The sequence below is a fragment of the Hakea prostrata genome, chromosome 1, assembly GCF_041222555.1.
Source record: "Hakea prostrata isolate BN-2017 chromosome 1, UWA_Hpros_2, whole genome shotgun sequence".
Lineage (NCBI taxonomy): Eukaryota > Viridiplantae > Streptophyta > Magnoliopsida > Proteales > Proteaceae > Hakea > Hakea prostrata.
In genome coordinates, this window is record NC_142600.1 from 2,344,641 (window position 1) to 2,358,103 (window position 13,463).

Here is a 13,463-nt window from a genome sequence, read left to right on the forward strand (position 1 = left end):
TGTGACGCGGGTCGAACCACCGGTTTATAAACTAGGGTAAACAAACCAAATTGATATGAATAATAAATTGCTCTTAATTTCTAATCCTCCTCAGTTATTCTTCCACATGACCAATTATAATAATTTATGAGTTGGTCTGCAACAAAATTCTTAGCTAGTCAAGGAGAAAAAAGAAACACGTCTACTCTCAATAAATAATTATGGATAATTTATTTTAAAATCGACGGTAGGTCATCTCAATCTCAGGCAAAACCGGCAAAATAGGTGGTGATGCAGAATGAAGGGAGACACAAAACGGTTGGCAATCTTGTGAAAAGATGCCTCAGCTGGACTGCTGAGCAACAAAGAAGCAAGAAATATAATTAAATATATGAAAAACAAATAGTGTGAAAACTGTGATTTCGCAATCTTATGATAATTAATTCCTCCTATGCACTAAAAAAACAAATTTTGAAAGTCATCCATTAATTCCTCCCCCAGCCTCTCCCAGAATTAGAGAAACCCACGAGTTTCTATAACAGACCTTTTATAAATCTGAATCGAATTAATATTTTTTGTTTCAGAAAAATATTAAAAATAGTTAGAATGTCTCTTCATGATGTTAAAATGAATTATTAGAAATTTTGATCAGACAATCTATGGTGCAACTCTTGCATTCTTCATACATTATTATGAGTCATATTATTATTATCATCATTATTGGATCAAAAGATTGTCATCCAATGCGTGGTCACGTGTTTGTGCAAATCAATGAAAGTGTGATCAAAGATATTAAATAGATTTTTTATTTTTATTTTTATTTTTATTTAAAGAGGTAATCTTATTTACTCTTATGATTAGAGCTATGATACACATACAAATGTTCGATTTCTCATTATTTTCATTACATCATCGAGTTCCATATAAAGTTTCAATTGTACGAGTATTGTTTCATGTTTTCTTTTTTAGTATTTTTTCATTATTATTAAACTCATAAACTCTAGAAGAATTTTCATTTGAGACTCCATAGAAATTGACTGAATTAGTCAAATTTTTGTTAGACATATTTTTCAGACGATCATGCTATTTTTAAAAATAACTTATTATTAGAGGTACTTTAAATAAAGAACAATTTTTTTTGTGTGTGGATACAACCAGATCAAAGTCATCTCCAAAAATCAACACTATTAGGAAATTCAAATACAAAATCACTACAAGATAATATGGTGAAGAATAAAGCTTGGAACAATCATCTTTATTCTGCATTTATTATTGAAACTTTATGCAAACATTTTATTTTCATAAACAACAAATACATAGGACTTCCAATAACACTGGCATGGAGTCCTTAATTACATAATTTGCATCTTTTATTGTTGGACATCTATACTTCTTATCCAACTATACTTACACTATTTCATACATATAAATCACCAATTTGATGATTAGAAGAGTCTAAATAAACTATTTTAGCTTCAAATACGGTTACATGATGACATGTGTCGATCTTATTTTATAGATTTTTTTTTATATGCTATGATAAATACATGTCATCACCTAACTATATATATATGAAGGAAGGGTGTATGACGACGACCTAGGTCAAGATAAATAAAAGGTGAAACCCACCCCTTAACTCAAGGACCAAAAAAAAAGGAAAAAAAATTTATTTACTTAGATACGTACAGACCAATCGCTAGACCCAAGGATAATGGACTCTTGCTTCAAGCTAGCTCTGTGAGTTGAAATTGAGTGTAGCTTAAACAGCAAGGAAGGAATGTTGTAAAGCCCTAGAATGAAGAAGGGCTTGGTGGCACAACATTCCTAGGAACAGCCACCACAGAGAGAGGGTTCTTCATCTCGCAAGACAACTTCAACACTTCACTCAAGTCAACTGGCTCGTCGGTGTGGGCGACCCAGTTGAAATTCTGAACCAGCTTCGCCACCCAAAGGCTCACCGTCACCAGACCCAGGTTCTTTCCCGGGCACACCCGACGACCCGCCCCAAATGGAGCAAGCCTGAGATCATTTCCCCTGACGTCAACATTCTCACCACCGGCTTTCTCCATGAACCTCTCCGGTTTGAAGACTGTGGGATCCTTCCATACTGTCGGGTCGTGGGTTATAGCCCACATGTTGACCATAGCCGTGGTGTGTGCAGGGATGAGCATTCCATTGCTTAGCTGGACATCTGATGTGGACAGCCTGGCCCACGAAAGGAGTGGGCCAGGTGGGTGGATTCGCAGAGTTTCTTTCAGCACTGACTGCAGATATGGTAGACTCATCAGGTCAGCATCCGTTAAACCCTTATTATTATTATTAATATTCTTGTCTCCGACCAGTACTCGGTCCAGCTCTTCTTGAAGCTTGGTTTGAACATCCGGGTTCAAAACCAACTCCGCCATTACCCACTCCGTCAGCAGTGCCGTAGTGTCGGTTCCTCGGAAGATCATTTCCTGCGACACAAGAAGAATGTTAGCATAACGTACCCTGCATTAAGGAAATAGAGTTCGATCCATAATTCTAAAGGGAGTATATATATATATAGATGTAGAAATTAATTAAGAAAGATCTAGAGTTTGGATATATCTATACGAACCCATAAGACTGCAACCATGTCATCCTCTTGAAGCTTTTCTTCACCATCGAGAGAGAGCAAGACATCGACGAAGTCTGCATTGTCGGATAGTTTGTCGCAGTGGCTGGGTCGGTGTTCTTCAATGATCCCGGAAACGAATCTCCTCACACGAGGAACAAGAGCGGCGCATCGTTGATTGATGTGGAAAGGGTCGTAAAAGTAACTCAGCCATGGAAGGTAATCCGACCAGTTGAATGCACCGAGAAGCTCGAACCCTTCTTTAACCATCTCTCGGAGTTCCTTCAATTCTTGGCTTTCTTCAGAACCCACTTGGTATCTCTTACCAAAAACGCTGCCCATGATGTTATTGAGCGAAGCTGCCTGAAGGTGTTTCCTCAAGACCACAAACCCAACGTTGGACTGTTCTTCGGCGATGGCACACAGCATGGTTGTGCAGTCTAGTTGACGACCGTGTTCGTGGGCTGCTATGCGCTTGGGGGCAAAAAGGTGAGAGGAAGCAATCCTCCTGAGGAGTCTCCAGTAAGTGCCGTTTGGGGCGAACCCAATGGCTCGCTGGAACATGAGCATTTTGGCTGAGTGTTTGACCGGACGATCAGCGAAATGAGGAGAGGTTAGAATCTCCCTGGCTGTGTGTGGGTCGGAAGAGATTACCACAGGTGTGGAGCCAAGGCTGATGGCCATGAGTTGCGGGGCACCATTAATGGCGGAAGCCATGGAGGCCAGGGTTCGGTGGGCCAACCCAAGACTGAGGCTGAACAAGCTACCAAACACAGGGAGACCACGAGGGCCTGGGATGGGAACAACACCCCTGTGGTTCCTGCCGTGCTTCCAAGCTAGCCCACCAGCAGTGAAAGCCCAGGTGAGAAGGCCAACCACTATGAAGGTGACAAGAATCGAAAACAGAATCCATTGGTCGAATAGATTTCTGGTCCCCAGAAGTGCTGGCAGTGTCAATACCCACCAGCTTGAATCCTTGCAAGGCACTCCCAAATCCATACTCGTTACTGTTTAATTGCTTATGCCTTTGAGAGTACTCACTGTATTTCGCAGAGAGAAACAGAGAGAGAGAGAAAGGTTAAGGGGGGGGGAAAGGGAGATCGAGAGAGCAAGCGAAGAGAGGAGAGCAAGGGACTAAGGGAGTAGAGAGTAGTGAGGATACGGGAGACAAGCTGGGTTTAAATAGGCAAGGGCGCGAAGGAAGAGTGTGTTATAAGAAGGAGAAACAGGAGACACAGAGAGAGAGAGAGAGAGAGAGGCGTTTCCGTGTAAAAAAATAAGGAAATTTAGGGAAGAAAAGGAGGTGGATCACGTTTGATGTGAATCTTGATTTTTCTAACTTTTTAAATTGATAGATTTGCAAAGTTCATACGCTGATTTTGAAAGCTTCTCAGAGATGAACAGTGAAGCCTATTATTATTATTATTATTATTATTATTTTGTAAAAAAAACTCCTTCAGAGAAAGCTTGTTCTTCAAGAAAGGCGCTGAGAAGTGTGACAGTATTTTGAAAGAAAGAAGAGAGAGAGAGAGAGAGAGAAATTTTAAATTTAAGGTTGAAAGGGCAACCTGAAAATATTGTAGAAAAAAAATCAATGTAAAGTACCTGAAGGCTGGAGTGGTGGAGGTTGGATTGGATGACTCAACCGCAACAAGTGGAGGTTTTCTAGTTTTCCTTTTTCATAATAATAATAATAGAAATTGTATCTTTATTTGAAATAAAAAAAATTGAAAAAAAAGAAAAAAAAAGAAAAGCTAAGGTTATGCAATGTGCTAACAAGCCCAAAGAAGACTCGGTATTTCAACATTTTGCTTGACCGTTGATCGATCCCTGGGTATAACAAATTAAAAGCATTTTCAAATAATTTTAACTTATATATTTTTTCTCCCAATTGATATTATATTAAATATGTGTGTATGTTCTTTTTTTTTTGGTAAAATATGTGTGTATGTTCACACGATATGAACAAGGGGTCAACCTGTGTAACAATTTTTAATTTTGAATGGTCAACCCTAAAATCTTGAGCGTGTTCATACCGTGTATCATCATTATCATCATACTAATTTTTTCTTCTTGTATAGAATCTTCAACATATTAATTACAGGAATCTATCTCAATGTAGTGATGCTTACTTATTTGAGATTCCCTTTCTAGAACTATTTCTATTTTCATACAAACAGATAAAAGTTATGAACGATAGCTAACTTAATCTTTACATGTATGAAAATTTTGAAACTTCATTTTGATGTGATTATAATTGATTTTTTTAATTATCACCTACCTTAACCATATAGTTTATCAAAGGTCACAACAAGTTTATTCCATCAAATTTTTTATAATTTCAAAATCAAACTTGAATATTGAAAATGTGTTCAAACTTGTTTCAATATTAAAGAAAAACAAAACCAATTCATTTCTAGCCCTAATCATAAGAAAGCCAATTAACATTGGCCCTGGCTAATTAGTCCTAATTATATAAAGGGAAGAGATATATAATGGTTGAGCTACGATGGGGTGAAAAGAATGCCTCGCCCAATGACCTTGTTTGACCTTGACTCAAGACCAAACAAACCGAACCATAACTCGATCAATTCTAATCCATCACAGGACCTTAGTCTTCTAGTCCATGCCATACTAATGCTTATGACAAACAAATTTATCACATCCGTACTTACCGAGCTGTTCAATATCTCTACTCATCGATTAACTTTTTGTGCATGTTTGAACACTGACCATCAAAATATCTAGAAGAAAGATATATATATATTTAAAATTTTTTTATATAAATAAATACATATAAAAAATTATTTAAAAACAAGTGGTATTAAAACTTTAAAAGTAGAATTGTAATAATGCGTAGGGAAATTGGGAGTGTATGTCCAAGCTCCTTTGTCAACAACTTGACTTAGTGATCCCTACCCAAGGCTCTACTCTTAATAAATGCATGAATCTTGCATTTCAATTAATGTCATTCAAATTAATTAAAGTCTTACAGTTCACATTAGTGATAATTATGGATACTATAATTATTATTATCATGGTTAGCCAACTAAATTGATGGTTTGTAGTTCTTCATGCACGTGAAGCTTCTTTTGCTTAGCCCTTGTGTTCACATTACGTGAGTTTAAATTTGAGCATTTGACCCGTATATGCCTAGACAATTATATAGTACAGACACATAATTCACTTATCAATTTGCATGAATTATGAGTTTTGACTCCAATTATGGCATCAAGCTTGATCTGAAGTTTAGTTCATCAGTCAAGATTTGATTAACTTCAGACCCAACGAGTGAATTTGACCTTACTTAATTGATATTTTGTTGGAGGTTAATTAAAAGTTGAGATGGTTGAACTATAATTTGAATTAAGAAAATCAATTAAATATACGTGTTGTTTCTGAATCACACAATAAGGGTGAGATTCATTCACGTATAATACATTTGGGTCCATCTTTGATCTAGTTTGTCGGTATTTCAGAGACAGATTCCATTCCTATTGTGTGATTGAGAAATGCTAATTAGGGGAACACATTGTTCTTCTTTGTGGGGGAGGCGTTCCAAACTCTTGGTGGTTGGAACTTGGGATGAGGGAGGTGATAACTTACTTAGGCATGGAGCTTATGCATAATTGCATATGATATAGTGTGGCACATATGCATCCTCAGTGGTTACAGGCTTGAAATCCTCCTAGATAGTTTAACTTTAGTTGATTAGATATTTGATTAGGGATATAAATTATTTTCTTATCAGTTAAAGAATCTCACTAATCCAGATGTTTATCCCTTCCAGCTAGCTAGGGTTATGAGGTCATGGATGATAGCAGAATTGAAGATGGCAGGTGCTTAATTGCGTGTGTCGTTGTACCTGTGTTAGGGTGGAAAGCGAGGTTGGATCACAATTCACACGGCCCAATTTTTGAGAGTATAATGTATGGTTGGTTGTCTTCTATGCACGCGATTACTGATCCCTTAATCCATTTGGATTAGTTGTTCTTAATATAAATTAGTGGTTGGGTATGCCATTTTAACCACCCACGTAATGAGTGATCTCACACGAATTCTTAACGGAAGCAGGGCGGCAGAACAAGATCGAGGCCGCATGAACGTGCAATCTCGAGTATTGGAGAGTTGAAAGAGTAGATCGAGCTTGAATTACATTTGAAGTCGAAGATATCTTCTTAACTCTTCAAAGTAATTAATTAATTAATTAAACTTGCATCAAGATTTCTACGCCTCCATGGGCCATGAGATGTCTCTGATGTTGAAATTGACAAATGTGTTATGGATTTTCGTAATACATCGATCTTTTGTGTTTACTGTCTATATCCGAGGTTCTTCGGGTGTTCACGTGAGATATCTCGAATGTAATTACAAACTCTCTGAGCTTGTATTAAGGCTTAAGCAAGTCTGATTATTACCCAAAACCAAAGCTAGCTGTCTACCTACTTTCCTTGCTCTAGCGGGAATAACAGCTCCTCCACCTAAACCTACCTATCTGCCTGAGAGAGTGAGTGAGAAATGTTAAAACCCCTAGGAGTGAATCTGTAGGTCGCTTTGGGTCGAACGGACAGGCGAAAAGCTCTCACCCTAGGAGATTGTTATTTCCTCATCCCTATTTCTCTCACTCCAACGAGGGTTTGAATCCCAAGTATTAAATCCTATCTTTTAAGGGTTATATAGATACAGAATTTTATGGTTTCAAGAAGAAACAACTCATTTCATCACAGGTGATGTTTCACACTTGGGTCTTTCTTTGGATGGGGATGAGCTGGGGCTGCGGGACAGCCCATTTGCACACTGTACATGTTGGCTATGACACTCACTTCTTTACACACACACACACACACTCTCTCTCTCTCTCTCTCTCTCTCTCTTCGATAATATCTCCGGCCCTCTAATCCCTAACTCAAGAAAAGAGAAGGGGAAAGATGACTTCGGTTTGCAGCTTTGTTTGATTCACACGGGGGCTTTAGTAAAATGGAATTGCATGTACCATAAGATATCCATCATTGCTTTACCTTCTCGTAAGGGAGTGACCTTTTTTTTCCCCCTAGACTTAGACTTGGCTTGACACTGTTAGCTAGCTAGGGTTACGATTACGATGACATGTATTACTATTACATTGATGTGTTATTCGGAAGGCTTCTTAAGAGGTCATAAGGGTTGAAGGTTTCGAGGCCTTGGGATAGTTTTCCTAGGGTTACTTCATGCAATTCCATGCAATTACGGTGTGCAATTGTGACATGTGTCGTCTAATTATTCAGCCATCATAATTAAATGTAAAACATTGATCACCACATCCTCTACAACTCATCTCTCTCCAATTTCCTGCAATTAGGGTTAGGATTGTGATATGTGACATCTACCTATCCAACAATCATAATTAAAACCTACTATTAGGAAACATTGATCTTCTCCTACAGTTTCTCGCCCATTTACTCTCCTAATTTTCACTGTTACTTCTCTTTCCACAATGTCTTTCCTCTTTTTTTTCAATTCAATTAGTATATTCTTATACATGCTCTCCATTCTCTTTTCATTCTCTCTCTTCAATTCAATTAATAATGTGAGTGATCTTGTCTTAACCTGTAAAAATGGAGTTTGTCATTAATAATGCAAATGACCTTGTCTTAAGATTTGTGAAAATGAGGATTTTGCTTTAAAGTGGCAGTTGCTCTTGTAGCCAACGGTTGGATGGGCGCCTTGTGGGCACCTTAAATATGAATCATTGGTTGTCAACAGCTTAGTTTAAAGTTTTTCTTCATTGTGCCCAACTAGCTGCTAGCTGCAAGATAAATAAACTTGTTGGTAATTAAATAAACCTGTTATACTAATAAAAATAGTTGATGGTAGTTTAACATTAGCAAGTTTATTTATGTTAATCTTGCTTAAAAAAATGATTGTGTTTTTTTAAATTGACACTTGGCAACCATCTACCCATATGGATTGGAATTAATTCCAATCCATGTGAGTGGAGGATCCAAGCTCAAGAGAATGAGGGAGAAATTGTGGGAGAAGATCAATATTTTCTTAATATTGGGTTTTATTTATGATAGTTGGATAATTAGATGCCATGTGTCACATCGGTCCCGCAATTCCCCCGCCCAGGGAGGCCAGGGGATTTAAGTAATCCAATGGTTATCCAATTTAAATTAAATTTGTATTTTATTTAAACTCACCCATAAATTTGAATTTTATTTAAACTCTAGTTTGTTGGGTAACCTTGGATCTTAATGCATGCCATCCTATGAGGGAATTGCTGGGAATTACCGGGAAATGAATTACCGAGGATGTGGATCCGTCACAATCCTAATCCTAATTACTGGGAATGTCACAAAGACGAATTGTAGGGTTTGTGGACCTGTATAAGTGGTTATTTATTTATTCACATAATTCTGTAAGGGATGGAAATAGGTGTGAAATGAGCGATTTTAACTCTATTATTCATTTATATTGATTTAAACCTTATCTCACTATAGCCGTACTAAATATTATTAATCCATTTGGGCATTGTGTGACATTCTTTTCTACAATATTTTTGGTTCTTTATACAGCCAACATTTCAATGATCCTTGCTTGGTATGGGCCAACTAAACTTAAAAATCAGAGTGAAGTACGGGAAAGAAAAAGAAGAAAAGAACAAACTATATGGTTGTACAGCAGGGGCGGACCTGCATTGGGGCCAGGGGGCATGGCCCCCCCTGGATTTTTTAAAATTTGTTATAAATTCCTTAATTTTTTGGTTTTTATGCTAATTCCTTTATTTTTCTTCAGCTTTTTCTCTTTCTACATGTGAAATGTCACTATTTGGCCCCCCCCAATATTGATAACCATTTTTAAAGGTAATATAATGGATATAAATGTCATTCCAAATTAAAAACTAGTTCCTCAATCCCTATTTATTCTCCTCTTTCTTCTCTCTCATGTTTTCTTTTTATTTATTCTCTTATCTTTTTATAAACGTGGGTTAAGGAAAGTTTTTGAAAAAAATCTTATTAGGTATTCAAAATTTCATTCCTAATTAAAAATTAACTCCTCAATCCGTATTTATTCTCTCCTCTCTCATATTCTCTTTCTATTTATTCTCTTCCCTTTCTATAAGTATGGGTTAAGGAAAAATTGGAAAAATTGGAAAAAAAATCTTCTCCACAATTAGGTATTCTTCTCTTTCTCAATTTATTGATCGTTTCTATTTTTATTTTTATTTGATTTTATACTATTTGTTTCTTTATTTCTTTTACAATTTTGTTATTTGATTTTATACGTGAATAAAATGTCTATAGTTAGTAAGGTAAAACTACCATTGGTTTGCATCTACTAACAAAGAAAATTTTGGTTGCGTATGACTTTCAGGGTTGAATTCATGTTTTTTTTGGGCTTTAATTTATCTATATTTGTCAAAAAAAAATTATTATCAATAATGGACCCTACAAAATAAGCATTAGTGCTTCCCGACGGGAAGGTTATCTGGATTTTTATTCTTCGCCCCACCCCCCACTTTTGAATCCTGGGTCCGCCCTTGGTTGTACATCATGTGCGGCTCTCACCCTGAAACAAAGTTGGTTCTTGGTTGTATGTCTAAGTATGGGAGACATTCTATTTCATCTTCATTTTAAGGAATTGTATTGCTATCAGGTTCGATTTTAAGTTACTCTTGTCATAGCTCAATTCAATTTCAACAATAGATACTAAGAAATCAAGTATTTCCAATATAAGGAGAAATGAAAATCTTATGCTAAGAAATTCTCTTTTGCACCCGAATTTTGAAGGAAATTCTCATCTGGAAAAATTCTTCAGCTTCAACAATCGGGCAAATCATCTGGAGGTGGAAGCATGCGAGCCTTAGGGCTCCGACCATCTTTCACTAAGAAAACTGTATCCATTCCCCACATTTGATGATTCTCTAAATGACAATGCATGAACCATATACCTGCAACAACCCAATTATTTAAAATGTTAACTTGCTATACCTGATGGTTAGGTATAAAACATGATTATAGTAAGACCCAAGTTGTAAAGCAAAAATAGAAGTATAAAGCTTACCAGGATTATCAGCTCTGAATCTAATGGCTACCCATCCATTCTGGGGAACTCCAACCGTGGTCTCCTTAGGTGGGTCAACGAGATTATACCTTAAAGGATCCTTGAGAGGATCGAAGTTACCAAAACCCCATCCCACAACATAAAAGCTATACCCATGTAGATGCATGGGATGATTATCACTGGCTGCTACATTGGTTCCCTGCAAAATGAGCTCAACACTAGAGTTGTAGTCCAAAACCTTCACCTTAGTGCCAAATTCTGGAGTCAAAAAATTCTCAGGCAAGTGATCTGCTGTGTAATTGAATCTCTCTGACGGCTCACTGGGAAAATCTTTTCTGAAAACGCCATGGATTTTGTAGTAGTAAGCTCGAAGCAGATCAATAGAAGGTGTTACAAAACTCATATTGTTCACACTGGCTGCGAATCTCTTGCCAAAGGGTCCCTTACAAGGTGTATTAGTACAATTCAGCAGGTTAACAGATATAGTGTAAAACAATCGAGTGTCTATATCCTTTGGGACATCAATTGGATGATCTTTACTTGCGAGGCTCCTTAGCTGCTTAGTGAAATTGGTAACTGCTTCTGTTTGATTGTGTGGTGGGAGATACGGTAAATCAGCACCAATTGGCGGATGCTTTGATGAACCATGGTATTTGAGAATAGCAGTAGTAGTAGTGTTATCGAAACCAGCCCCAAAAGCACTTGAATATGATCTAGCAGCCATGAAATAGTGACTAGCGAGTTGATCTGCTTTTATTAGGACATCCATGGTTTGGCCAGGTGTGATCATGATGTTGTCTGTTGTTACTGGTTTTGTGTAGTGTCCATCTGTTCCTACTAATGTCATCTGGTGTTTGGCAATAGCGAAGAAGAGTTCCTCGTTCATCACCGCGTTGATTATCCGAAGAAGATATGTTCTACCATGTTCGACCATCATTGTAAAGGTTCCTATAAAGAAATTACCGAGAAAAAAAAAAAAAATGCTCAACATTGTAACAAGCAAATATATGAAGGCATACAAGGTCTTAGCTAGGCTCTTGGCACTTTTTAATGTGAGATAGAAGCTAAACTAGATAGTTTCTACCTTGCTTTGAGCATGGATATAAGTACCCCGGTTGTCCATTTATGGTGTATGCATCTGAGAGTCTTGGTTCTCCTCCAGTTGCATTTGCTTCTTCCATTATCTTTGATAGATCTTGCGTCCACCACTCACCTATATATAATTTAGGTACAAAATCATTTTTTTATATTTATTTCTTAATATCATATACATACTAACATACATACAAATAGTTAAATGAAACGACTAAACAATTAATTCATCTTGTAATGTGCATATATAATAGATTCATCAGAGAAAGGAGAAAGGGAAAAAAAATGTACTTCAAAGAGAGTAAAGAGAAGGTGTAAGTTACCCAAAATGATAGGGATCTCTCCATGAGGCTTGGGAAAGGGATAGTGTGTGCCTTGTTTGGGATAAACAATAATTGCTCCATGAACTGTTCCTCTAGCCCAGCTACTATGTGCATGCCACCATACTGTCCCTTCCTCAACAGGGAACTCAAGCTTGTAAATAAATTTCTTCCCTGTTCTAATGGGACACTGTGTGATATATGCAGGGCCATCTGACCAGGGGTTCTTTAGTTGCCTTAATCCATGCCTGGGAAAGACAAGTCCATTCATGCATCACCACACATTTAAATAAATATGTATTCTTTTCTGGTAACAGTATATATTTTGTATACATACATAGTTTACGATGTACATGTAACCCCATCTACAAAAATATATTTATACATGACGACTTCACTTTTAATGTATTGGGTAAAGTGAAGACAGCTATTTACCAATGAAGTGTGATATTGTCCTTTGCCTTGTTAATAACTTCAATGATGGCCTTGTCGCCCTTATGAACATACAAGTTTGGCCCCGGAAATTGCCCATTTACTGTTAAGATTTTTTTTCTGCTACATAGTAGGGTGTAATGAGATGATTTTACCTGTGATTAACATGAATAAAAATAAAAGTTACGAGCCAATTAATACTGTAACTTAAATGAAACAATTAACCTCAGATAATTAAACCTATGTCCGAAAGTAGAATCCACATAAATGGGATCGATTATAGTGTGTGCTATATGTTTTTTTCACACGTTAAACCCTGACCAAATGCATTAACCGACTGGAATTCTTTATCCAAGTTTGACATAGGAAGCAAACCTAAACATGACTCCAAAATATAAAAATTAATGTATGAATAAAAACAATAAAACAATGCACAAAACTCTTTGTCATTGTGGAATATATATGTCATAACCTATGTAAGTATTAACTTGCTTTTGGCCACTGTATGCGATACAAAAAGATTAAAAAACAGTTTGTTAAAGAGGAGAAGAGCCAGAAAACTTACCACAAATTTATGATGGTGAATCCTCCCATTAACATTCTGAACCAAGAATAATACAATAAAGACAAGAATCACTAATACAGGAGTTTTGAAGCATATCTTCTCCATGAGGAGATGGATTTTTCTTCTTTCACTGCTTGCAGCCGCTTTTCTTCTGATTGCAGCCATTTTTGTCCACATTATAACATTAGTTCTCATCAGATATTTGGTGTATATCTTATATATTCACCGACAAAATAATTCTTGTATATTAATTTCACAAATAAATTTGATTTCTAAAAGGGATTTCGTATCTTAGATTAATTATCAAAATCTGCGACGATTCTTTTTCTTTCCTTTTTAATCCATTTTGAGTAGGAGAAAAAGTAAATACTTGACAAATGTGTGAAGGCATTTATGGATATTGAATCAATCAAGGCCCAAGGGGTAGTATTTTTCT

The 13,463-nt window shown here is 36.7% G+C and overlaps 2 protein-coding genes across 2 annotated transcripts; both read right to left on the reverse strand.

Moving 5' to 3' along the window:
- Positions 1-1,575: 1,575 nt before the first annotated feature.
- On the reverse strand, positions 1,576-3,701 carry LOC149026599 (cytochrome P450 78A7-like). The gene is made up of 2 exons (XM_089145369.1): positions 2,579-3,701; positions 1,576-2,435 (listed from the first exon to the last, which is right to left on the reverse strand). Exons 1-2 carry the CDS (start codon positions 3,572-3,574, stop codon positions 1,770-1,772), a joined length of 1,662 nt encoding a protein of 553 aa, XP_089001495.1. The 5' UTR covers positions 3,575-3,701; the 3' UTR covers positions 1,576-1,769.
- A 6,673-nt stretch (positions 3,702-10,374) lies between these two features.
- Positions 10,375-13,132, reverse strand: LAC14 (laccase 14). Its single transcript, XM_089154516.1, has 6 exons — positions 13,028-13,132; positions 12,466-12,617; positions 12,034-12,278; positions 11,703-11,831; positions 10,619-11,566; positions 10,375-10,505 (listed from the first exon to the last, which is right to left on the reverse strand). The coding sequence occupies exons 1-6, from the start codon at positions 13,130-13,132 to the stop codon at positions 10,375-10,377; spliced, it is 1,710 nt and encodes a 569-aa protein (XP_089010642.1).
- Positions 13,133-13,463: the final 331 nt, after the last annotated feature.